The 26613-nt window shown below is 40.5% G+C and overlaps 2 protein-coding genes across 4 annotated transcripts in view; one reads left to right on the top strand and one right to left on the bottom strand.

Annotated features, from left to right (window-relative positions):
• Positions 1-1516: 1516 nt before the first annotated feature.
• On the bottom strand, positions 1517-18728 carry LOC117405205 (fibroblast growth factor 9). Of its 2 annotated transcripts, XM_059030644.1 has the most exons (4): positions 18052-18728; positions 17522-17785; positions 11690-11793; positions 1517-3114 (listed from the first exon to the last, which is right to left on the bottom strand). In XM_059030644.1, the coding sequence occupies exons 1-4, from the start codon at positions 18059-18061 to the stop codon at positions 2869-2871; spliced, it is 624 nt and encodes a 207-aa protein (XP_058886627.1). In that variant the 5' UTR covers positions 18062-18728; the 3' UTR covers positions 1517-2868. The 2 variants fall into 2 exon arrangements, with proteins under 2 accessions (XP_058886627.1, XP_058886626.1); XM_059030643.1 differs by having other exon boundaries at positions 17522-18728.
• Positions 18729-24160: 5432 nt separating this feature from the next.
• Positions 24161-26613, top strand: part of LOC131738018 (calcium uptake protein 2, mitochondrial-like) — an 83146-nt gene continuing 80693 nt past the window's right edge. Inside the window, exon 1 of one of the 2 annotated variants that reach the window (XM_059030641.1) lies at positions 24161-24452. In XM_059030641.1, coding sequence (XP_058886624.1) covers positions 24252-24452 — 201 coding nt within the window. In that variant the 5' untranslated portion in view covers positions 24161-24251. The remainder of the gene's footprint in view (positions 24453-26613) is intronic. The other variant, XM_059030642.1, reaches the window with a different exon arrangement.

The following is a 26613-nucleotide window of genomic DNA, read 5'->3' as shown; positions in this document are numbered from 1 at the left end:
GTGGGTGTGTGTGTGGGGGTGTTTGTGTGGGTGTACTTTTTTACAGAGTTATAAGTCCATGGAACAGCCTACCAAGTGACATTGTAGGATCTAAAACACTGAGAACTGAGAAAATTTTAAAAAAAAAAGAGGATTAGATTCTGTGCTTTTAAATTAGACCCCCCCCCCCTCTTCTCCCCCCACAGTATAGAGATTGTTGATCATCACTGACATGTAGTCTTACAAGAGTAGAAACCAACTGAATGACAGATACTGTGCTTGTATGAAGAATATGATGGGCTGGATGGCTGGTTCTTATGCTCTTAGATAAAAGAGGATACTTATGCTAAGGATTTAAAACATGTCATCGCTGTAACAACTTTGTAGCAGGTTGGTTTACCACACACAGTAGTTTGTTTCTTCTCTGTACCAACCTGAGATATATTAAGAGGTGGGTATAAAACAAAGATTTGGACCTGGGTTTTCATACAAGAATCCAGACCATCAAACTGAACCCCGACCAATTATTAAACTTCATAGCAAGACCGAGCCCCTTCCAAAATGACTGTGATATTAAACTTCATAGCAAGACCGAACCCCTTCCAAAACGACTGTGATATTAAACTTCATAGCAAGACTGAACCCCTTCCAAAACGACTGTGATATTAAACTTCATAGCAAGACCGAACCCCTTCCAAAACGACTGTGATATTAAACTTCATAGCAAGACTGAACCCCTTCCAAAACGACTGTGATATTAAACTTCATAGCAAGACTGAACCCCTTCCAAAACGACTGTGATATTAAACTTCATAGCAAGACTGATCTGTGTTTCATATCCACACTACATTTAAAAGCATTTATCACATCATTGTATCTTACGCATGTGGGTTATGCAGAATTGCTGAAGCTCAATTAGAAAGTCTGTTTTAAGGAGCCTATTTTCCTTCCCCACTCCCTTGTTAACGTTGCTTATATCCATGGGGTGCAGGTCCATCAAATGAACCCCTAAGCTATGCTGCCTCATAGCAAGATTGACTCCCATAGACATTACTTATTTAAATAATGTCCAAAGCAAATGTGATGGTGGCTCCCTCATATACGTTATCTCTATTGCACAGTTATGGCCACACGTTTTGCATCACCTAGAATTTTAGGATTGAGACATAATAAAAATAAAGAAACCAATATGAACATAATTTCGATCTTTTATTTAACATCATGTAATCAAAGAAACTACAAAATGATATCGCAAAAGTCTACTGGAAGCCATAATAGTAGTACAGTATTTCACGTTAGATTTCGAAATGTCACATTTTTCAATTTGTCCGTTTTTTCTTAAAGCACATGGAAAACTACAAAACGGTATGTATTTCGATATGTTAATGTAACATTATTCAGCAGGTTTCATGCGACTTTATGAAGCAAAATGAGATAATTCTATAGGATGATGCAAAACCTTTGGCCATGGCTGTATATATGAACCCCTTTTATCTGTGACAGGCATAAATGATGAAAGACACGGAGTAAAGAAATGGTAAGACCCAGCTTTATCTTTAATCCTCTGGGGGAAAGCCATGTAACAAGCAGTCAGCAGAGTGAATTCTCAAGTGTCATGAGTGGTGAGCATATTATTACAATAATATGGGCAAAAAACAGATTGTCACCTTCAGTACAAGGGTCCCTAGAGTTTCTCGTGTGGGTGCGCGTCTTTGTTTTCTTCCTTGCATGCACATACAGATTGTCACCTTCAGTACAAGGGTCCCTAGAGTTTCTCGTGTGGGTGCGTGTCTTTGATTTCTTCCTTGCATGGACATACAGATTGTCACCTTCAGTACAAGGGTCCCTAGAGTTTCTCGTGTGGGTGCGCGTCTTTGATTTCTTCCTCGCATGGACATACAGATTGTCACCTTCAGTACAAGGGTCCCTAGAGTTTCTCGTGTGGGTGCGTGTCTTTGACTTCTTCCTTGCATGCACATACAGATTGTCACCTTCAGTACAAGGGTCCCTAGAGTTTCTCGTGTGGGTGTGCGTCTTTGTTTTCTTCCTTGCATGGACATACAGTACCACAGGCTTCTAGTGTCCTCTGGCATCCAAAATGCTTACAGAACCTCAAGCTTTCCAGAAATGCCTTGATCTTGGTCTATACATATTTCATTAAAAATAAACTCTATATAATAAATAAATATATAAAATAAATATAATGTTGCCTTTGAAAGTTTTCTATAAATAAATGTAAGTTTGTTATTTTTTCTCGTTTTTTTCTTTTCTTTTTCTAAGAGGTCTTTGCTTTACGCTCCACGGTGAGCCATTATTAACTGAATGGCTCTTGCTTTATCTTTATTCTTTTAAGACTGCATCCTACATGCCAATATAATTACAGCATAGGTTTCAGTGGGCCACCAGCCCTGCATCCGGATGAATCAAAAGTTATGGCAGCTATGCTGATACAAGATGAAGTAGAACTGATAAAAAACAAAAATTTACAGCATGTGCCCATCTCCCAGCATGCACCAGTCCCCTTCTCTCTCTCTCTCTCTCTCTCTCTCTCTCTCTCTCTCTCTCTCTCTCTCTCTCCATCTCTTTTTCTTCCTCTTTCTCTCATAACAAAATCAAGCAGGTGGGCGAGTTTGGTTCTCCTCTAACAGGACAGTCCGTTTGTTTAAGTGCAGAACAAATCCAGCATGTCTCTTGTAATCCTCCCTCGTACATTATGCATGCGAAAAAAGTTTGGCAACAGTGGAGCGGATGTGATGACGCAGCTAATCAATAGGAACCCAATAGGAACCCACCGCATGGAATCTCTATAGTGGTTTTGTTTGGTTTCTGGTTTTTTGTTGTTGTTGTTGTTTCTTCTTTTTTTTCTCTAAACAGAAGGACCTCCTGTTATCAGCTTTGGTTTATAATATCTTTATATAGTTCAGGGACTTTGTCTGGGTCCACAGGCCTTGGTAAAAAATGTGTAAATCTTTGATGGCGTTTAGTCCTAGTCCCCTCTCTTGGAGTCCCGTCTTTATTTAGCCCCACGTAATACCGGCGTCCTGTGTCTGCGTGTTTGAACAGGTTCGAGGAGTAGGTGTTGTACCAGTTCTCTTCAAACTGCTCCCGGAATACACACTCCGGCGTGAGCTTTTCCTGCAAAAAAATAATAAAATAAAATGAATAAATAAATATACATATTATTTTTCTCAAATTCATAAGAGGAGTTATGAACGAGAGGAGGGCATTCGGCCCATTAATACTAGTCTGGTTCCTAGTAGCTGATTGATCTCAAAACTTTGTCAAGTCAGGGCTTAAATAACCCCAATGATTCAGCATCAACAGCATGACTAGGTAACCCATTCTATATCCTCGCCACTCTGTGTGTGAAGAACTGTCTCCTTCAGCAACATGACTAGGTAACCCATTCCATCCCCTCACAACTCCCTCTGTGAAGAACTGTCTCCTATGGAACCCATTCCATCCCCCCACCACTCTGTGTGTGAAGAACTGTCTCCTTCAGCAACATGACTAGGTAGCCCATTCCATCCCCTCACCACTCTCTGTGTGAAGAACTGTCTTCTTCAGCAACATGACTAGGTAGCCCATTCCATCCCCTCACCACTCTCTGTGTGAAGAACTGTCTTCTTCAGCAACATGACTAGGTAACCCATTCCATCCCCTCACCACTCTCTGTGTGAAGAACTGTCTCCTTCAGCAACATGACTAGGTAACCCATTCCATCCCCTCACCACTCTGTGTGTGAAGAACTGTCTCCTTCAGCAACATGACTAGGTAACCCATTCCATCCCCTCACCACTCTGTGTGTGGAGAACTGTCTCCTTCAGCAACATGACTAGGTAACTCATTCCATCCCCTCACCACTCTGTGTGTGAAGAACTGTCTCCTTCAGCAACATGACTAGGTAACCCATTCCATCCCCTCACCACTCTGTGTGTGGAGAACTGTCTCCTTCAGCAACATGACTAGGTAACCCATTCCATCCCCTCACCACTCTGTGTGTGGAGAACTGTCTCCTTCAGCAACATGACTAGGTAACCCATTCCATCCCCTCACCACTCTGTGTGTGAAGAACTGTCTCCCACCCCCTGTCCCATTATGGCAACAGTTTGTCAACATTCACAGAATTTGTCCTGCATTTGTGAAAGTGTGATCAAAATCTATGTATTTGTGTGTGTATGTGTGCATACGTATCACCGTTCATGCATTGCTGTGTATACGTAGAACCCTATGGTTTGTTTTCTCGTATTCTCATTTTTTCACACAATAATAAAATCAAATAAAATAATAACCCTATGAACTGGAATACACTGTAGTAAGGTTCCCTGTGGAGCAGGGGGTTATGGGAGAGCTTTATTTGTCTTGTTTTGTGTTTGATAGAAAGAAACAAAAAGAATGGAGCATTATAAATGAACACAATTGATACTGATCCACAGAAGGGTGCGTAAAAACAAACGCAGGATGTTTTTAATACGCACAGGTAACTGAATGTGTACATGACTGTATGGGAGAAGAAGAATACTGCCTATGGCTTCACTCGCAGCTACAAACTGCACAGGGGAGAAATGTGATTGCCTGACTCTGCAGAAGTATTTCTGAACACATGCACAAGCAAAATGACACAGCAGGTCACTTGAGGGGCTTGCAGTGTGAATAAACAGAGCAGTGTGAAGATGAGGAAGAAGAAAGAAAGCAGAACACACTTAAAAAAGAGGGGGGCGTAGTTAGAAACCCCATCAATACAATAATAATATCACCTCTATCACCTCTATCTGTCTTATGTATGTTGTTCTTTTTTGTATTTATTGTGTTGTTTGTGTTGTAATAGTTTTATTGTCTGACAGGACCCCCTTGTAAATGAGGCATCGGTCTCAATGGGTAGATCTTCTGTATAAATAAATAAATACATTGTAACAGTTTACCCATGCTTTTCCCATGTGTATACTATGCATTTATCAGAGTTTACCCTGGTTTGCCATGTTTACTAATGTGCTTTACCATAGCTTGCTATTCTTTACAATGCTTATCTATGCTGATCCATGATTTCAGTATGCTATATCACATTTTGCAATGCTTTTACTTTGATAAACTCTTATAAGGTAGTATACTGTAGCTGTATAAAACGTTTACCACACTACACCATGGTGAAAGCACAGAAAAGTGTAGTGAAGCACAGCGATGCACAGTGAGAGCCTGGTCAAGCACAAACAGGCATTGCAAAGCATTGCCAGAACCACAGTGTAAGCTATGGGATACGTACGTATGTGGTAAGTTTTTATAATGGTCATCCTTAGGTAACTGCCCACAGCATTGTAGGGGGAATGGTCTAGTGTCCATGCCTGAGTATAATGGAACCTGGTGGAATCTATACCTGCATGTAAATCAATGTTACACTGCACTGACACATTATACAGAATGGATGTGCCAGGCAGAAACGTTCCTGTAAACGATGACTGTAAAGACATGCAGCGAGAGGAAGGATTTATTGCACGTCTGCAGTCCTTTACAACTGCAAACACTAGGCATGTGATTACAGGCATTCAGTAATCAGAATGCTCCTTTCCTTTCTGGAAATGCCATTTAAAAAAACACAACATGCCTGTTATATTGCTTTGAGTCAGCCCAGTTACGACAACTCGTAACTGGGCACAATGTCAATTCATTACAAAATGTCAATTCATTACAAACTTGGACTATTGTAGGCTTTGGCAGAAGCCACTGCAAGACAATGATTTGTGTGCATTATTATTATTATTATTATTATTATTATTATTATTATTATTATTATTATTATTATTATTATTATTATTATTATTATTATTTCCAATGTAGGATCTATACAGTGTAAATCGTCTGTTGCAGGTGTCTACAAAATCACAGAACACTTCTGGATACCATTCTGCTTGTGAGAGGTCTTGCTCATTAAAATATGTCACTTATTTTTAAAGTGGAGACGATTATCTATTCAGAGATAGCCGGGTATTCACTAAGTAAGAGGAGAAATAGGCAATACAATCCCCAGCCCGTCTTGCTGTAAATCATTTGTTGTTTGCATACTTTGTGCCAGTACTATGTGTGTGTGTGTGTGTGTGTGTGTGTGTGTGTGTGTGTGTGTGTGTGTGTGTGTGTGTGTGTGTGTGCATGTGCGTGTGCGTGTGCGTGTGTGTGTATATATATATACACTGTTGGTATATTTAAAGAGAAGCAGTTTGATGAATTTAAAACAATACTTGCAGCACAACTTTATCTTCAAGGACAGCGTTGAGGATCCAGGAGCTCTCATTTACAAAGACTGCAGCATTACATCACTGGATATGAGGATGACTAAGCATCCAGAGAAGCAACATTAACAGAAAGCTCCAGCACTTGAAAAGCCAGTCCCCAGCTTTCAGTGGCTTCTTTTACACTTCCCTTCACCACTGCAGAGCTGGTTTTTACTATGTTTCAATGAACGCGTATGACTCTTCTAACCTGTGCATGGCTTTTTGCAATGATCTGAAATCTCTATAATAATCTCTATAATAAAACACCTTTATAATGGTGGGGAAGCAGCGTGTCCTAGTTGAAGATTGTGAATATTAATAGATCTATGATCAAATTCACTTGTGATTTACCGTGTCAGCAAACACCCTCCTACAGTAGTTAGCTGTCGTGTCACATGTCCTTGCCTTTATTTGTTTCTGTTATTGTGATCTATGTGTGTACTGTATGTGTGCAACATACACAAAGCAGGGACAATTTTAGTTATAAAATAAAGATTATTGATTTAATGCACCAGAAAACCCATCCACTGTCATTTTGGTGGCCGCCCTGTTTGCAGTGCTTAGCGTCTACGCACGAGAGGGACTGTATACATGTCAATGGAAACAAGTGGTCTTCAGGTCTTTCTATACGCTGGTACCCACTTGGCTGTTGTAAGGACTATGATAAAAAGAACTATGCAATTCCATTGTGTTTCCATTGAAACTGCAATACGATGCAGAGAGTCCATTTATACCATTCCATGCTGGGACCAGTTGGCCACCAGAGAACCCCCTATAACACGAGTTAGACCAGGTGCCTACAACACTGACATTGTATGAAAAAAAAGGTCATGGATTTGTTTTAAAAAAAAAAAATTCTGTTTAACATTTTATCTTTCCTCCAGCGTGGCTCCATGTATCAGGAATCTCCTGTATAACAATACAAACAGGGTGCTTTAAAAATGACCTGACACAAACAGTTCAGTCCAGTACACAGCTTGGTATCCGCAGCAGGCTGTGCACACTGATGCCCCCTGGTTCGGAGGTGAAAACACATTTAAAGCCTAATGTAATGTAACTTAAAGCTTAATGTAAAGCATTTTCTTCTGTCAAACATCACTTTCTGAGTTGTTGCTCTGTTGTTGCTCTAGGATGATGTTGTTTCCGTGTTTCATGCATGAATTAACACTTCTCACAATCCCCTGGTGGGCGAGTAAGAGGGTGTGAATGCATGCCTTATACATGTGATCAACATCATTTGTTACAAAGGAACATGGAATGAATACGGGTAATTCAATCCACATGAATTAACAGGGGGCTGAATTCAACATGAATGACTTCAGAACTCAGAGGAAGTGCAGAAGATATTCATGTGATATTCCTGTGGGATTCAGCCGGAATTCATTACGAATTTGCAGCCATTCTTTTAAAAAGTGTTAGCGACTTTGCTATGCTTCTAAAGGTAGTTTGTTATTCACGAAACGGCTGCTGCTGTTTTCTTTAAGAAGGATCTAGAACATTTTGAACAATGAACAATATCAAACTTTTCTTTTCTTCTTAAACATAGAATTTGTGGGTTTAAATTTTGCAGATCGTGACTGGGCAAACGCTTTTGATTCTGCTTGCCACCCCAAATGAATATGCTCTACAGCAGTGGATTTCAACCAGAGGTATGCGTACCAGTACTGGTACGGGACGGGCTTGCCACTGGTATGCACCCGCAGGTGTTCTTTATGACGATATGATTCCTCAACCACAATACCACTCCCTCAATCACACCATCGTAATGTATCAATCTGTGTGCCCCCCTGAATCAGAGAGACATGAGATTCCTCAATCACAATACTCCCTCAATCCCACCATCGTAATGTATCAATCTGCACCACTGGTGCTTATGTAAAGCAGAACGAAGGTATGCACACGTATGAACTGTATATGTGGTACACTGGTGCTTATGTAAGGTCTTGTTTTTCTGTTTTTATTCCAGTGTTTCTGAGGCTTGTAAAAAGTATACAGCTTTAACAGTGTGGGTCTGCTGCAACGCTCCAATGGAAGAAAATCTACAACCACGGAAAAACCTTTTGATTTTTTGTGGGAAAAATCCAAAATTAGAACTTCAAACATTTCAAGGTCACCATTAAAGGAGAGGCCAATTTAATAAATCAGAAAGATCCCACAGTGACGGTTTAGCTCAATTATCTGAAACACATTCCTGCTGAGCTGCTAACTTTAAACTCGCTGGAAAAAAAGGAAAAAATGGCAAAACCCATATGGGCATTAATTCTGCACTGGCCATACTCACAGGGCTATCTTACAAGCAGTCCCTCTTTCAGTTTACCTAGTTACAGACAGTGGTTTGTGTCTTTTTTGTCCTGAACAGGATAATACATTTTCACTGGTGCTCCGGTACTCTGTGCTAACAGAGACAGTATGTTGCTATCCAACCCCCCTGAAAGGTTTTACTGATTAGCTTTGACTCTAACTGACAGCCCCATTGAAGGGTATGGCAGGTAAGATCTACCAAATGACCTTATCAGCTATCCAGTGTACAGTATATGCTACTCCATATATAACCCTATCCCTATACAGTGTACAGTATAGCCTACTCCATATATAACCCTAACCCTAACCTTATACAGTGTACAGTATATCCTACTCCATATATAACCCTAACCCTAACCCTATACAGTGTACAGTATATCCTACTCCATATATAACCCTAACCCTAACCTTATCCAGTGTACAGTATATCCTACTCCATATATAACCCTAACCCTATCCAGTGTACAGTATATCCTACTCCATATATAACCCTAACCCTATACAGTGTACAGTATATCCTACTCCATATATAACCCTAACCCTAACCCTATCCAGTGTACAGTATATCCTACTCCATATATAACCCTAACCCTAACCCTATACAGTGTACAGTATAGCCTACTCCATATATAACCCTAACCCTAACCCTATACAGTGTACAGTATATCCTACTCCATATATAACCCTAACCCTATCCCTATACAGTGTACAGTATAGCCTACTCCATATATAACCCTAACCCTATCCCTATACAGTGTACAGTATATCCTACTCCATATATAACCCTAACCCTATCCCTATACAGTGTACAGTATAGCCTACTCCATATATAACCCTAACCCTATCCCTATACAGTGTACAGTATAGCCTACTCCATATATAACCCTAACCCTATCCCTATACAGTGTACAGTATATCCTACTCCATATATAACCCTATCCCTATACAGTGTACAGTATATCCTACTCCATATATAACCCTAACCCTATCCCTATACAGTGTACAGTATAGCCTACTCCATATATAACCCTAACCCTAACCCTATACAGTGTACAGTATATCCTACTCCATATATAACCCTAACCCTAACCCTATACAGTGTACAGTATATCCTACTCCATATATAACCCTAACCCTATCCCTATACAGTGTACAGTAACCTACAGGGTTTCTCTTTTTATTTTCAATTTGTATTTTGCTTTGAACCACAAAGCCTCCATCTACTACAGCAGATATAACTTAGACTGCCCATTATAATTAACCCTACGTTTTTTTTTTTCCTTTACAAATGATGATTCCTCCTCCAGGGTAGTTTAAAAAAAAAAAAAAAAGATTTACATTACATTGAGCTCTCTCTTGGACAAGGTACCATCCCAACGTCCCAACACACACTACGGGTCTTAACCTTTCCACAGCATGCCAGCTGACAGCGAGCGAGACTGTGAGGGTGAATGATGACATGTGGCTTCTGAACCTGTCACCCAACGCATAACACCAGCTGTATGGTATGTGAACTTCAGTCCACTAGAAACAGAAGTCACGCTTTTCTCTCATTTGAGACAGACCTTTATCTGCTTTGACACTGTACAGTAGCTAGACCTCCGTAAATTGGACTAGGAAGGTCATTCCAGCTCAAGTGGACCAAAACGAGATATTTCCTCCACTTGTGACTGATAAAAAAAGACAAGGATTCCAGGGTAGGTGTCGTGGACATGCGCAAGAAGAACTGTGGAACTCATGTCCTTGTGGTGACAATGTGTGTGAAGTTTAAATAGGAAATGCCTGTTTTGAGGGTCTTTGAACTATTTTGTATCCAGACATTTGGAAGCATGCAGTACAGTAGTCTACAGTAGCTTGTCCACCCTGTATATGGTAAAAAGGGAATGGGATAATGAAGACTGGCACACAACTGCAGCATTTGTATTGCAAAGTGAGAATGCACAGTAGAGCAGGGATGGAAATAAGACTCTCATTGCATAGCAGTTTGATCCATTCCTGGTTTTACTCTGTGTTTGCAGCAAACTCTTCGTTATTTTTAACTCTGCTGCTTAGATCAACATTATTGTTCTTGTGTAAACATTCCTCAGGTAAACTTAAAGCAGGCATGCTTTGTAAGATGAAGTACTAGGTGAATGTATAGCCTTAGTGCGCAATAGATATTGTGCCTTTAAGGACTAGTGTACAGCTCTGTAGACAGACATTATGGTTTATGATGGGGGCCTACTGAAGGAGCCAACACAGATGCTCGGACAGGATAAGCAGTTCACTGAAGCTGGGATGGCTCCTATAGCTAGACTTCTGACTACAGTGTCCCTTCCAGTTTGTATGGAGTGCTTCTGACTACAGTGTCCCTTCCATTTTGTATGGAGTGCTTCTGACTACAGTGTCCCTTCCAGTTTGTATGGAGTGCTTCTGACTACAGTGTCCCTTCCAGTTTGTATGGAGTGCTTCTGACTACAGTGTCCCTTCCAGTTTGTATGGTGTGCTTCTGACTACAGTGTCCCTTCCAGTTTGTATGGAGTGCTTCTGACTACAGTGTCCCTTCCATTTTGTATGGAGTGCTTCTGACTACAGTGTCCCTTCCAGTTTGTATGGAGTGCTTCTGACTACAGTGTCCCTTCCAGTTTGTATGGAGTGCTTCTGTATGGTGTTCTGAGTGGCTCCGGGTTCTGCTGCTCCACTATTATGATGCTTTGCTCTGTCTGCCTTTACCTGCTTTGAGCTGCTTCCAGCTTGTCTGGAGAATCCTGAGTGCCGGAACTGAGCAGCCTTCCTCATCCTTTCAAATCATGTGACAATGTGACCTTTCAACTTACTAGCCCCGCATCTACTCTCTCTCTCTCTCTCTCTCTCTCTCTCTCTCTCTCTCTCTCTCTCTCTCTCTCTCTCTCTCTCTCTCTCTCTCTCTCTCATATACATGTAGAGTAGGTAGGTCTTTGTGTCCTTACTAGATAAAATAACCCATGCCTTATCAATCCAAATAAATAAATACAAATAAATAGGTGCTGCTATATTATGATTGAGAGCTATGTTTAAACTACAACTGTCAGAGTTTAATATACAGAGAAATGGGAGAATTGGCTAAGCCCTACTTAAGTGACTGCATGGTGAAAACAGTGAGACATGCTCTAATATTATGAACTTACCGACCCATACAGCTCTCCCTTCTCATTCATGCCGAGGTAGAGTCCGCTGTCCACACCACGAATGCTGACAAGGCCCACTGCTATACTAATGAACTCCAGTATACCTGGGGAACGAAAGGAAACGCACGTTTATGAAGTGGAATACCAACATGACCTGGAGATTACATAGATACTGTATATATATATATATATATACACACACACACACACACCATGTCCTCGCTGGTCTTTACAGTGCTTACCTATGCTTTACCATGCTTTCACTATGCTTTATTATACTTTGCTATGCTTTTACGATGGAAAACTTCTAAAACGGAAAGCTGTATAGTAACAATCACTGTTGCATTACAGCAATAATCTGCCTCTAATTACTGTACATGCGTCATTGCAGGTTACATGACAATATATAAGATATTTGTAGATTAATGATAGCTCCACTGTGAGGGATGTTCAGTCTCTATAGATCAGGGTTGCACTGGGGGTAGTTGCGTCATTGCAGGTTACATGACAATATATAAGATATTTGTAGATTAATGATAGCTCCACTGTGAGGGATGTTCAGTCTCTATTGATCGGGGTTGCACTGGGGGTAGTTGTCTCATTGCAGGTTACATGACAATATATAAGATATTTGTAGATTAATGATAGCTCCACTGTGAGGGATGTTCAGTCTCTATAGATCAGGGTTGCACTGGGGGTAGTTGTGTCATTGCAGGTTACATGACAATATATAAGATATTTGTAGATTAATGATAGCTCCACTGTGAGGGATGTTCAGTCTCTATTGATCGGGGTTGCACTGGGGGTAGTTGTTGTTCTTTTACCGGTTCATGGAATTTGGCCACTGGTATTCCACTCCAGATACTCTTTAAAAATAATGCCACGGGATCTTTACTGTTCACATAGTTGACAGAACAACCTTGGAACATCTGGTCCGAAGCTTGTAACAGGACAGGGTAGACCACTGATTAGAAACAGAATCTCAGCTCTGTCCCTGCCTCTCCGTGTGACTTTGAGCCAGTCATGTAACTGCGCTCAGCTGCCAGTCTGGCTAGAAGCAGAACTCTACACAGCATTGAGGATTCACCCCGACGGGGACTGTCTGTACACCCTGACATGCACAACACCACGCCCCTGTTGTCAAGCTATGTGAATCAGGATTTAACAGCACCCAAAATCAAATGAGACAGGTTAACAAGTGAACAGGAGAGGGTGGGTGGATGGATGACACAGAAAAAGGAGTCTGTCTGCCGCATGAAGCTTTCGGAATACACAGGTTTGTATTCATAAAGCAGAAGTGTGTCAATAAATGCAGTTCTCATAAATTAATTTATTACCATGCTAATGCTATATAGATTCTCTAAAGCAAGAGCTAAAAGACTGCACCTGCAAACCTAGCATTAACTAAGGAGGTCTGATTGTTCCTTTTCCTTCGATAGAAGTCTGCTCACACAGGCGGGTCCTTACTGGCAACTATGAGAGTCTCATATGCTAAGCAGGCTGAAATGATGCATTGCAGGACTAAACTGACTCAAACATAATGTACAGGACTGGCTGCAAGTGACCATTAGCACACACAGCTGGTGTATACGGAATGTTAACAGATGTAATGCATGCACAGCACAGATACATGTTATACACTCCAGAATCCCAGAACAGTGTTCTTCAGCAGTCAGAATGCATTGTCAGCCTGTGTTACTATTGTGACCTGAAACTATCTCAGCTGCAGTATCTGATTCATGCCATCTCACCTCACAGGGGCTGCAATTTTCAGTGCTGATAGAGAGAAACGCAGCTCGCACCTTTGATTTGGTATTTTTTTAACAGCGCAACTTGTTAAAACTGGAAACGCAGTGAAATGAAGACAATAACAGCTGCATTCGTCATGCTGCAGTGCAACAGTATCAATAAAACACTTTAAACTCAATTCTGGATAACTACATTCTATTTGTAACGCAAGCCAATAACATCAATAAACTGCATCGATTGGTCAGATTAAAGGGGGGTAGCCCTCTAGAGACCAAAGCTATAAACAACACATTGTTATTTATTAATGTATGAAAAAAAGCAGAAGCTTCCAGGATGTTATCTGAACACAATCAATCTTGCTGGACGGGCTGGCCATATATTATAATGCAATGAGATTAAACAATGTTATTCTCGTCTGTAGAATGTAGCGTTTAGAGAAATATTTACAATATAGTATTTTCAGTCATGCGACACAAATTCAATTAGTACTTCAGATGTGTCATTCATCCAATTCCCCAGGCAGGCAATGTAACGCACCAGATGGGGCTGTGTGCTTGGTCAGTACCCGGTACCTGCATTCTGCAGCACTGCTGCATGAATAGTCAGAGCTCCAGCAGGCATTGGAACAGGCAGGTGGCTGAACATTTCTCAAAGAAATACATACTGTATGCATACATGGAAAACATAAGGAACTCCATACATACCAGCAATGAACCTTCTTCAGATGCTATTTATTGTTCTGGGGAAATGATTGGCATGCCTCTGGGAGTATCTGGCTTGGGATTTTCTCCAGGGTGTGTTTTTAGCTGACCTCTAGGGCACATGACTGGATCTGAGATACTGTCTGCTAATGTCATACTGTTACCACACGTTAGGGTTTTTTTTTTTTTTTAAATACACACTTTATACCCAGTGTTTGTTTTTAAAAACGCAATCCTGTTACCTTCGAAGTTTGCCCATTCACACAGAACCCCACACACGTTTCCCCAATGCTTTCTCTTCATACTGTCAAAGCACTTTATTTTCCCATGCACAGCATCAGAATTGCATCCAAAGAACTGTGCATGTCACTAACCTTCTTATGAGGTGACTATAAATAAACGGAACTAAATAAAACCAACATGGGTGTATTGCTTTATTCTTCTAATTTAAGAATATAACAACCTCAGTAGGTCTCCATACTAAAAGAAAAAAAAGAAACGTAAACCTGCTGAAAAACCTAATCGTATAGAGCTATATACGAACTTTCCATTGTCAGTCTGCCAAGCAGAAAGTAGAGTATTTACTGGTCATAGTGTAACCTTATTTAACCCTGCCCATTTCTGTATCCCCTATGATACAATGCTTAGCCAGCCTCACAAGACTTCATTTTTCATATGCAGGACATTAAGTGTTGCCAGACAGGGTTTTGCATAATAAATGGAATCTAGTTACATAAATTCAGTAGCTTTTCTCATTTTAAAACTGATTGTGCACTACATGGTTAATGTTCAATGCATTTCAGTGTGTTTCTGTATTGTTATTCACATTCAGTGTGCTGGATCTCATTGCTGTTCTTCACATTTGTATTGCTGTGGTGTTGTCTTGCAGCTCCTGCAGTTTCAATGCCATAACCTGCCTGCAGCACTGCTGTCGCTGCTGCAACAGACACGCCTCCCCTACCCCGAGTTATTGAATTTACAATGACACTTTGGTCTGGAAAGTCAAAAGAGACGCAGCGTTAATTCTGCAGCCACTAAAGCTAAGAGCAGGAGTGTTTAAATGAAGGGCAATGCATTACACTGTAAGGACATGTGTGGTGTTAGGCTTGTTTCTGTGTGTCTCTGAACAGAACATTAAAACAATTTGCTAATAGGAGGATCAGATGAAGGAAGTTTAGAGACCCGGTGCTCTTAATAAGGAATCGTACTTTGCTTTGTGCCCCGGTGTGTGCAGTCGCAGCACTTATTTTTGCACAGGTGCTTCTCAGCTTCACTTCAGTGAACTTGTGTTTCAAAACGTCTATGTTGCATTATATGACACTGAAATTACCACTGACTCCATCCTATTCTTTACCTTGTGGTGCAATGAAACCACCTACAGTACATGTAAAGAGACCAGGAACCACTATAACCATTTAAACACTGGTCTAGTTTCTACTATAATACACAAAACGTATGGGTTATTACAGAAAAAAAGGAATGGACAATTTAATATTATACATAAACATAAATATAACTCATTAATTATATATATATATATATATATATATATATATATATATATATATATATATATATATATATATATATAGGTTGTGCATGCCTTGGGTCTGCGTCAATATTTAACCCATGGAGGTTAATTCGGCGCGTTCTAGGACCCAGCGCGTTCTGAACGCACGCCCCTCGGGTCCGGTGCAAGTGAAGCAGTGCGGCCGCCGTACACCTGCGAGTGGAGCGAGCCCGCAGCGTACTGTACACAACCTGCGAGCTCTCATCATATCAGTGCCTCCTCATCTGATCTTTGGCGTAGTGTTGTTTCCTAATTTAACCCAAACGCTGTCAGCTAAGCTGTTTCCCACGCCTCATGCCGCAGCGCACCACTGATTCTGCAGCGCAGACATACTGCCGTTGTGCACAAGGAGACACAGCGTTGGCCATCACAGTAAGAACTGCCTATTCAGAGCACTCGGGGGCTTTGCAGACACGTGGTCCTCATATCCAGGTGGGATATTTAAGGTGAGGCATACAATATGCACAGGGTTTGATCGGAGTGGTCGCAACACAAAGCGGGCAGGCGTTGCCTGTGTACAGGTGGGTCTGCCCTTATAAAGAACCTTCTATCCTCAGCGCTCACCTTCCACGGAAGGAAGAACTTGACATGTCCTAAGTAATACCTTGTTATGCGTGATATACGTGCAGTATGACCTGTGCACCGATGTAAACTCACAGGTACATGTTTCTTACTGTATGGTACATGCCCGGCGCGCGCATGCATGCCAAGCTGAGTGTTTGCAGCACAGCTATTTATTGCACGTACAATATCTACGTTGCTTTCATTACAGGCTATTCTAATAAATAAAATATCGTCTATGTGCTGTTTGCATTATTTAATGCATTGTTTAAATAAACCACAAGGTCCTGTGCTCTTATTTTCTACCTTGCAGTGATGATGAGCTACAACGGCGTTAAAAAAAAAATACAGAACACATGTCTCCTGGTCGAACATCTGGCATTTAAACATGAAGAAGAAAAACCACCATAGGACTTCTTTTTTACGACCTAGTTAAAGTGCATTCAGGTGGGTGCAGGCAGCAGCCTGCAATTAACTATATGCAGCAATAGCAGAACTACAGTAGCCGAAGAGCTCATCTTTTTGCGCCTGCTGCTGTCCAAGCGTGAATTGCCACAGCACACGAGACAACCTCCTCGTACGACATCTCTGAAACGTAATGAAACATTCATTGTTAACTTTGACTCTATCACGTCGTGCGTTCTGCCGAGTACTGCTGGATGCTAAAATTAACCACAAGGATACTCTCCAGGGACCCCGGGATGCTGGCAAAGGATTGCTTCCTATTTGAGAGATACATGCCCGTTGGGTTTAATATTCCCACTAGACACGCCTTCCCTAACAAAACAATAAAACACCTCTTTAAATAAAAAGAATTCACGTGCAGCGCATAACATCACAGCATCAAACACATTACTCATCCGAAAACTGCAAAAGTAGCCAACGTCTTAACCTACATATGTTTATAGTGTCTTGCAAAATAAATTAATAGATATAATAAAAACAAACATAATACAGTAATAGATACAAATAAAAAGCATTTGGGGGTATACACTATTAAAATAAAATGTCCAAATACAGTCAGGTGCTATACAGAGTTAATGCAATGTTAGAAATGCGTGCCGCCCCTTTTTGAACACCTTCTGCAGTTGTAGCAGAAGCACCCAAATGAGAACCCTGTCCCGTCTCATGGGTAAAATACAGTACCACTGCAGTAGAACACATTGCCGTTAACACTCGCCCCCACTCCAAAAAGAACCCCAAAACGTTTTTACTTCATCGTGTTGACACTTACAGGGTTAATATACCTACCAAATCTGCTGTGGTCTTGCCTTGTTCCCTGGATGGTACCATTGGGGAAAATCTCTAAGTGATATCCAGTCCTACAGTAGAGCTGCCTCCTTCTCAGAATCCCCTTTAAATGATCCAAGTCCGTTACTGCAGCCCCCCTGGGTAGACCCCCAGCTTCCGACTGGCCCAGGTGATCGCTTAAGAAAACCGGATTATCCGCCGGTAAAACAGGCACATTCCCAAAAGGAACCGCATCCTGAACAGCGAAATAGTTCCCAACTTCACCTAAAGGAGCCATCAGAAGATTCTGCTTTTAGAGAACAAGAATAAACAACAATAATAATGGTGTCAACCCGAGAGATCTTATTACTAGGTATCTGCACCACTCCCTCCCTGCAGCAGCAGCAGCAGCAGCAGCAGCTACTGGCGAAGCGGGGCTGCCTTTAATCCATTAAACACACACATTAGGAAAAGTAAGATTTTGTTTGGGCTGGTACACAGGTTCAAGGTCAAACCACAGTTAGTGTAAGAAACCACCACTCAATACTCACACACTAGCATAATGTATAATATACTGTATATCCCGCAGGTCTTAACTGGCAAGCTCGCCAACCCGTCCGGCTGTGATCACAATACAAATCCGTAGCTCCTCCATTTGGGTTAAGGTAGGAATGACCATGCCAACTTCAAATAAAAGCCGACGTTACACGATTTTTTTTTAAAGATATACAGACTACGTCAGAATTATGGATCCTTACTCCAAAAAGGCATGCGCTGTCTCTTTACACTATTGGACTGCATGCATCAGCGTGTATCCTTGATGCAAATATATGTATATATATATATATATATGTAGAATATACATATGTAGAATATATAGAGGTTGGGTATATACACATGTATACATGTATATATATATATACCGCACGTTGCCTGCAGAAGAAAACATACAAATCAAATCCCCGCATGAAACTTTGATCTTCTATATGATGATATGATGAGTAGATTTATTATCCAAAAGCTTTTTTTTTTTTTTTTTTTTTAATGATGAGCAGAGGTGTCCAGTGGGTTTGAATGGGAGGCGCTGACCCAGCAGAGAAAATAATGTAGAAGTCTTGCCTTTTTTTTTATTTTTGCTTGGGTGGATTGAAACAGGTGTTCCTTCTGCAGAGCTGCTTGCAAAATGTTGTACTCCAGCAGTGATCCGCAGCCCTTGACTCTCTACACATCCAGCACGCAGTGGCGCAGGGAAAGCAACTAGGGCTGGGTTTAAGGTAGTCTCCGGGGGTAGTCATGACATCCAGGCGTCTCCATGGTCCTAGCGCGCACAAAGTATGTGTCTGACACAGCTAGACCGCTCCAAGCGCTTCAGCTTCAAGGTGGTAAACGCGCAAGAGATGGTACACCTGCCGGTATTTCTTTATATTATATATATATATATATATATATATATATATATATATATATATATATATATATATAGATATTATTACGTTCGGGAATCCAGAGTAAGTATTGGTCAGTCTTGTATTTTAGAATTTAAAACTACACAAATAATAGTGTGTGTGTATGTATGTATATATATATATATATATATATATATATATATATATATATATATATATATATAATATGATGTATCATTTTCATTACTGTATCGGCGGTTCCTCGCTTAAGGTGCGTCTTTCAACCTCGACAGTATGATACATCCTTTTTACGTAGCTCACTATGATTCCTTTATTGAAATAAGTAATATTATTTTTTACTTTTGTATCGAAAATAAATATTTTGTTGGTTTTTTCCCCCCAAAAAAGAAAATATAATGTATTAGAACTGTTAAAATAAAAACGTTACTAGTTGCGATTCTATTTAGTTAGAGAACTCTGATAAAAATGGCCCTCCTGTAATTTTAACGCAGATGCAGTCCATTGTTCTGTCTATTATAAACTGTGCTGAAAGCACCACACAGGGTGCAGGCTTACGTTTACTAGGACGACAGTCAGCCTTCAGTCCAATCCAGAGTTACCATTTATCACAATGTACGTATTTTTCAACAGTGAACTCCTACGAACTTTTAAATTAGTAAAGTACAAATTATTGAAACGGTAATCATCGGGGGAATCTGTAAACTCAGTGACAGTGAGATTATCTGATGCAAGTGATAGCCACACGAACACAATCTTGAACCAGAATACCGTGGAACATGCAGATTTTTTTTTTTTTTTTTTTAAACTTTCAGTAGAAGTCGCTGTAGAGTTTACCTTCTTCAAAGTGTGACGCGGATTGGGATTCCTGCGTTGTGTATTGATAATAGACTTCTTTGTTAATAACCGTTTTCAGCCATGTTCAGAAACATGCTTACACTGTTTGATATCTAAGCAGTAAGAGTTTCACCGTTAGCAGATCATTTAACCATTAAAGGGCTTTAAATAAAGTATTTGATAACAACAGAATAATCCAGAACGATGCTAAGATGTGTACTAAAGTATACAAATAAAATAAAAAAAAAAACCCTTAAAAACTAAAAGCCCTTCTCATGACCATGTTTTCAATGCAGTCTTTCCACTGACTGGTAGAAACGTTGGTGATGCTTTGGGATGCAGTACAGTGTGTCATTTGTATGACCATCCAATGTAAAAATAACTGTAATTACCCTCAGCCAAGGTAACTGCAACAAAAGCACAGCACCAGACCCAATAACAGGGCTGCTGTCCTCCAGTGCACTTCAGCCACTCTGACATTGCATTGTACTGGACCTGCCACTGGAGATCACCATCATAACATTCGGACTGCAATTCAGTCTGCAATCAAGCGTGCACAACAGCAGCACTGGGTCTAATTGCACTCTGCTGGTGTTGCTTGTGCTCATTTAGTGTTACTTGCAGTTTGAACATGTGGACATACATAGGGGGTTGGGTACCATTTGTTTGCAATGGGTTTTCTGCTAAGCTTGATACAACCTTGACTGGTTTCTTATCAGTTCATCTGCTGTACTCAGTCTGTTCCATCAATGTGTCATCGATGTCTGGTGGAGAAAAAAGAAATGGAGTGGTGGCTTTATTAGTTAATAGCATGATTGATTATTGATTAGCAATACTACCCCACTCCCTCTCCTCAAACAGACTGGGACCCTACAGCTCCCACTCAAGTGTTTATACTGTATTTATCGTCCACACTATAATTTAAAGGGGCAGTGCCACCTTTGCAATGCTCATCAGCAGTGTCTCGCTAACATTGTTGGTGGTGCTGTTCAGCAAACTGTTCTTATACATGATGCTTGTGATTGTACTTGTTTTTATATATCACTGGGTTCAAACTTGAATCCCTTAAAGGGCTACTTTGTATAACCTACCCTGACCTTACCTGGTACATTTCCAAGGATGTGTGTGTGTGTGTGTGTGTGTGTTCTGTATAATTCTAAATTGTTATGTTTGTGTGGAGCTTATTATCTGCCATCACTTCCTAAAAAGACATTTCTAGGGCAGGTCTTTTTGAAGTGAGGTGTGGAAGCAGACCAGTGCTGCAGATGCTTTACTGATTAGCTTCAGCAGTGTGGAGTAGTGGTTAGGGCTGTGGACTCTTGACCGGAGTGTCGTGGGTTCAATCCCTGGTGGGGGACACTGCTGCTGTACCCTTGAGCAAGGTACTTTACCTAGATTGCTCCAGTAAAAACCCAACTGTATAAATGGGTAATTGTATGTAAAAATAATGTGGTATCTTGTAAAAGAAAAATTGTAAGTCGCCCTGGATAAGGGCATCAGCTAAGAAATAAATAATAAATTAATAATAGCTTCAGTGCAAAGTGCAACGCTGCTGTAATATACTGAGCATTGCACTTCAGAAAATCAGATGCAATTTCTGAGAGAATAGTTAGTAAGCCTGGCAAATACCGATCGAAGGAGAAACAACGAGAGATAATCATACAGAGCACACACAGTAAGATATCAAACAGGTAAGAAATACATGTGATTGATATAATACTATACAAGTACCTCTTTAACCTCTGACTGCTGTATTTCCCAGCCCTTTGCATCCACACACCTCGTTCTGTACACATGATGGATTGGTTACGGAGATGCATCCAGAGTGCCTGCATTATCGGAAGCAGGTCATTCCCTAAGCAGGGAGGGAGACGACTCCAGAGGAAGACGGGTTCAAATAAGCACAATAAAACACGTTGCTAATCTGTGGCTGCAACTGTCACCTGTTGAGCCCTTTGCAGAACATTGTAAGACACGGCGTTTTATAAATTGCTGTGTAGCATCTGAGCAGCTGTCACTCAATTGATCCAGCAGATCAATACCTTGGTGTCCGTGGAAACAAATGAATACACAAGCCCATTAGCTGCCCGGTCTCTGTGGAAACATCACTCACAGGAAAGGGACACAGGGATTTGAAGTGCAAAGAAATACATGAATTAAAATGTGTTGCCTTGAGTCCCGCAGACTGGGTTATTAGAGGGAAATTACAATCAAATGCTTTGGTTGAGGGTTTGTTTTTATTATGGATCATTGTTTTGAGCTCGCAGCATACCCTATAGGGTTGAGGTGAAAAGGGGGCTGTTGTATTAAATAATCATAAGTTTATTTTTTCTTTTGTGTTATTACATAACTTCTCTCTTCACAGCTTTATAATCCCCTCATCAAAATGTAATCTATTTGTGTTAAATCCAGTAGTTTCATTATCATATTCATAGTATCAAGTGTATATATATATATATATATATATGACCAGGTCAGAATTATGAGAATTACAATAAAAACAGCAAGGAAGGCCAAGGACAGCAGATGCTTGATTTGAAATCTCCCCCGATTGAAATAAACCTTTTTTTACAAACCACAGTGAAAGTGTATGAATGCAGTAGTACCGACTGCATCAGGCTGGACGTAACTGTAAATGATCAAGGGATACTGAAAGAGAAATGGATATGTGGTTGTGCAACTAATCCAGAACTCAAATCTAATCATGCAGTCAGTTCTGCAGCAAACCTGCAGTGCAGTTTAAATACTGACATGTGAATCAATTTAGTTCTGTTTAATATTCTCGTAAAAATATGATTCATATGTAAAGAAAATGGAATACTGTTTAATTTTCATTCAAACTAGATTCAAAGCATGTCAGAAGTCTCCACTGACACACACACACATATATATATATATTGTGTTAAATTCATAATAGCACAGAAAACTATATAAAAACTCACATAACAAAACATTTCTTAGAACAGTCCTTAAAAGGATGCAAGCTTATTCTTTGATACTTTCGTATTTCAGATTTCCAGCACTGACTGACTTCAGTGGTGAAATGATGTTGCAGAAGTTTTGAGATGCTCTTGGAATGTTCTGGCAGGAATTCTGAGAATCATTCCTGGAACAAACTCAACACTTATTCCACAGCCCCTTGCAATCCATGGAAGAAATCACCATCAAAGTACTGAGGTTATCTGGGCTAACACGTGTACACAGAATATCTAAACCTATTCCCCACAAAGAAAAAACAAGCCCCCAATATATTAAGAGATGCCAAATGCACCACACCGAACAGTAGATATCAGCTTTTATTGGGCTGCTGATTTTGTATAGGCCAAGAATACTGCTAATAAATCAACTCTAACAATGATGGCAAGGTTCCACCCACTGTCATATATATATATATATATATATATATATATATATATATAAAAATCTGGAACAGATTGAAACAATAAAACAATCTAAACACGCTGGTGGAAAAGGAGAGCAGTGAGCTCTAGCTGTCAGACATATTATGCAAGCTGACTGAAAACAGTTTGTAAAAGGCCAGTTATTGTACTTTATAAATCTCAAATGCATGTCAGTTTTCATTTTTCTGCAGTGTTAATGTTCACAGCACTAATTCAGCTTGGAAGAATGGCTTCAGTATAAACACCATGTACAATAAAATATCCCTGCCTAAAATTAAAGCTGTGATAATCTTTACAGATACTGTTCTAATGTTATTGGCACGCTCTCTCATTTATTGCTCTGGAACACACAGTGTTTTTGTAATGCCCCAGAATCATATTCTCCAATAAACATGTGTACAACTCGGTTTAACCCTTTCATGCACGGGGACAAACGGAATGCATGACAGCCTCATACAAAGATGCCGTTTTTCCTCATGTAAAGCAATGCAAAAAAAAAAGGCTGTATTCATAGTGACAGATAGGGAAGAAGACGGCTGCAGAGGACTGTAAAATACCCCAGGCACTGAATGCAACTCATCTGTATCCCACAGATCGTATGCCGTACGGATTGTCGTAATGCTGTACAGTAAGACCTGTCAATGGAGTCGGGGGCATGTCTTTTCAATCTGAAACACACAATAATGAAATACATTGATAAATATATGCAGAAAAATAGTTTTAAGTACTTCAATATCTAAACTACATTCCTGTACATTGCAACAGTACGTTTTATTAGACCTGCTATGTGGATCGGTTCCATGCCAAATAAATCTAAGACCACTAGGATTAGTGCGCTGTATTAGCCTTATATTGAGACGTGAATTGGACTGCAAAAAAAAAAAAAAAATGCATCTAAATATGTAGCTGTAATGTGCAAAGTGTCTGTTATATCATACATGTACCTTGGCAAAGGTCAGAAATGTTCTACCCTACCTACTATCCTTAGACGCAAGTTCTGAGCCAAACCAACTCACGGAACGGGTGTTAATTTTTTTTTTCTTTCAAACTCCCATTCTCGCGAGAAGACGGTTTGACACTTCCGCGAAGATGGCTACCTGGGGAAGAGTTTGCATGAGTTTGAGGAGAGGTTTTGGTAGATTTACAGGTTTTAAACGCGCTGGGGTCCGCCGAGCAGTCGGACCTGGGTTGCTGGGGTCTCTGGTGTTCGGGAGCGGCTTGGCATATTATCGGTACGGGTCATGGGCCGGGCCCAGCCACTACACCGTGCATGCTGCACAGGAGGAAAAGGTAGGACAACACATCTCCCAAACTATCTGTGGATTCTCGCTTACAAAACAACCACGTTGAGTATACTTTCTAGGTACTTTGGCTGTCAGATTGCTCTTGCTTATACCGTATCTGTCATTGTTGGATGCTGCTCCATGACCTGAGCTACCCGACCAGGTACCCGGTATGGTACCTTGGCATCAGTACAGACAGGAGCAAGCCTACACTGTGTTTGCCTGGCATAAATAATACTACTTTATTAAACTAGTGCTATCATTCAAAAGCTTTATAATTGTATTAATACGGTGCTGTGTATTTGTTGTGACGCTGCCAAGGTAGGAGAGAAAGTCGTACACAGGTGCTAGTGAAACCTCGTACTGTATTAATGATACATCATTATTTTAAGAGAACTTCTCGTTTGCAAAGACACACCTCGTCGACTGGTGGAACTTGCTGTTTCACTGTTGAGACAACAGCAACTGGATACTCGCACTGTTGAGAAACGTCAGCTTTCTTTAGCTAGCTCGGGACGCTGTAAAGAAAGGCTCCTCCCATTCCTGCAGTCGCCAGGGTGAGTAAACAGTCAATCAGACGTCGTGTTGGGTGTGGAGCTCTAACGTGTTTAGTGTTGTGACGTGGGAGCAGTCGTGTTTTGATAAACATTTAATCGCATTCATTTATCTGATATGCAAATCTGCAGTCTTTGTTATGTTATTTAGTTATTTATGCGGTTAGCTGTTTTCCAGTAAATAAGACAATGTGACAGTCGACTCGGTGTTCTAGCATATTCTGCCCTACTGTATGGTCAAACCGCATGCAAATTGACCCCCCCCACAGTATGTTACACGGGATGATTGCCCACAGTGGGAAATCAAACCCAAAGGTACTGTAACCTCAGTGGCTGAAACATGTGTAACTAGAGCCTTTCCTAATGGGCTGCCTGGACAATTACCTTTCTGTTTAGTTGTCACACACACACTATTCTACATTTATTATTATTATTATTATTATTATTATTATTATTATTATTATTATTATTATTTATTAGCAGACGGCCTTATCCAGGGCGACTTACAATTGTTACAAGATCTCACATTATTTTAACATACAATTACATTATTTTTTTTTACACATTATTTTTACATACAATTACTGGAGCAATCTAGGTAAAGTACCTTGCTCAAGGGTACAGCAGCAGTGTCCTCCATCTGGGATTGAACCCACAACCCATCGGTCAAGGTCATTTGAAGTAGGTGAGCAGTGGCATGTTACTGTTGTTCACAGTTGGCAGCTGTTTTGATAAGGTAATTTGCTCCAGTTATCTGGTGCCAGGTTATCAAAGCAGATCTCCCATACTGCAGCCTCTTTGCTGCCTTGCTACCCCAGGGTTCAGAGTTCCAGAGGAGCAGAGTTCAAGTTACATTTTACACTTCTATACAAGCAGCGCTGGTTAAGCTGTGTTCTAAATATACACATTTATTATTATTATTATTATTATTATTATTATTATTATTATTATTATTATCAGTCATTTAGCAGATGCTTTTATCCAAAGCGACTTACAGAGACTAGGGGGTGAACTACAGTATGCATCACAACTGCTGCTGCAGAGTCACTTGCAATACCTTGATCTCATCCGATAAACACTTAGGTCTCCGTGTCACGATATGATATGTATCACAATAGGCTATACTGATGGGAAAAGTATGTGTCCACCAATACAGAAAACATATTCTCTTTATCATTTAGGAACAATCAGGTTCACTGCAGGTAGGGCAGGCTGAATCATCAAGGATGCCTCCTCCTCACAGCACTACAGCAGACCCTAATGGCCAGGCACAAGTCAGCTCAAAGCGGACACCTGCAGGGCTAGCCTGGGTCTTCCAGGGGAGGCTAATGTGCCCACACCCACAAAATATAAATAAAAAAGAAAAAAAAAAACACACCAGCAATGAAAAGCTTTGTCTGCAGTAGGAGCCCAGTAAAGTTTGACCACCAGCTCTAGGAATAGCATTTAACATAATAAAAATTACAAAAACCTTTAGACTGTTTTACACGTAATGGTTTAGCAATGTTATGCTACCTTCTCTGAATTCTGACTCGACTCTTCGCAGAGTACCCTCGGTCTCCCACTGAAACGCCCACAAAACAAAATGATTTCTCTTTATCCAATGGCCATATA

The sequence above is a fragment of the Acipenser ruthenus genome, chromosome 9 (genome assembly GCF_902713425.1).
Source record: "Acipenser ruthenus chromosome 9, fAciRut3.2 maternal haplotype, whole genome shotgun sequence".
Lineage (NCBI taxonomy): Eukaryota > Metazoa > Chordata > Actinopteri > Acipenseriformes > Acipenseridae > Acipenser > Acipenser ruthenus.
The sequence above is the reverse complement of the archived record's forward strand: the minus strand, read 5'-3'. Positions and strand labels throughout refer to the sequence as shown.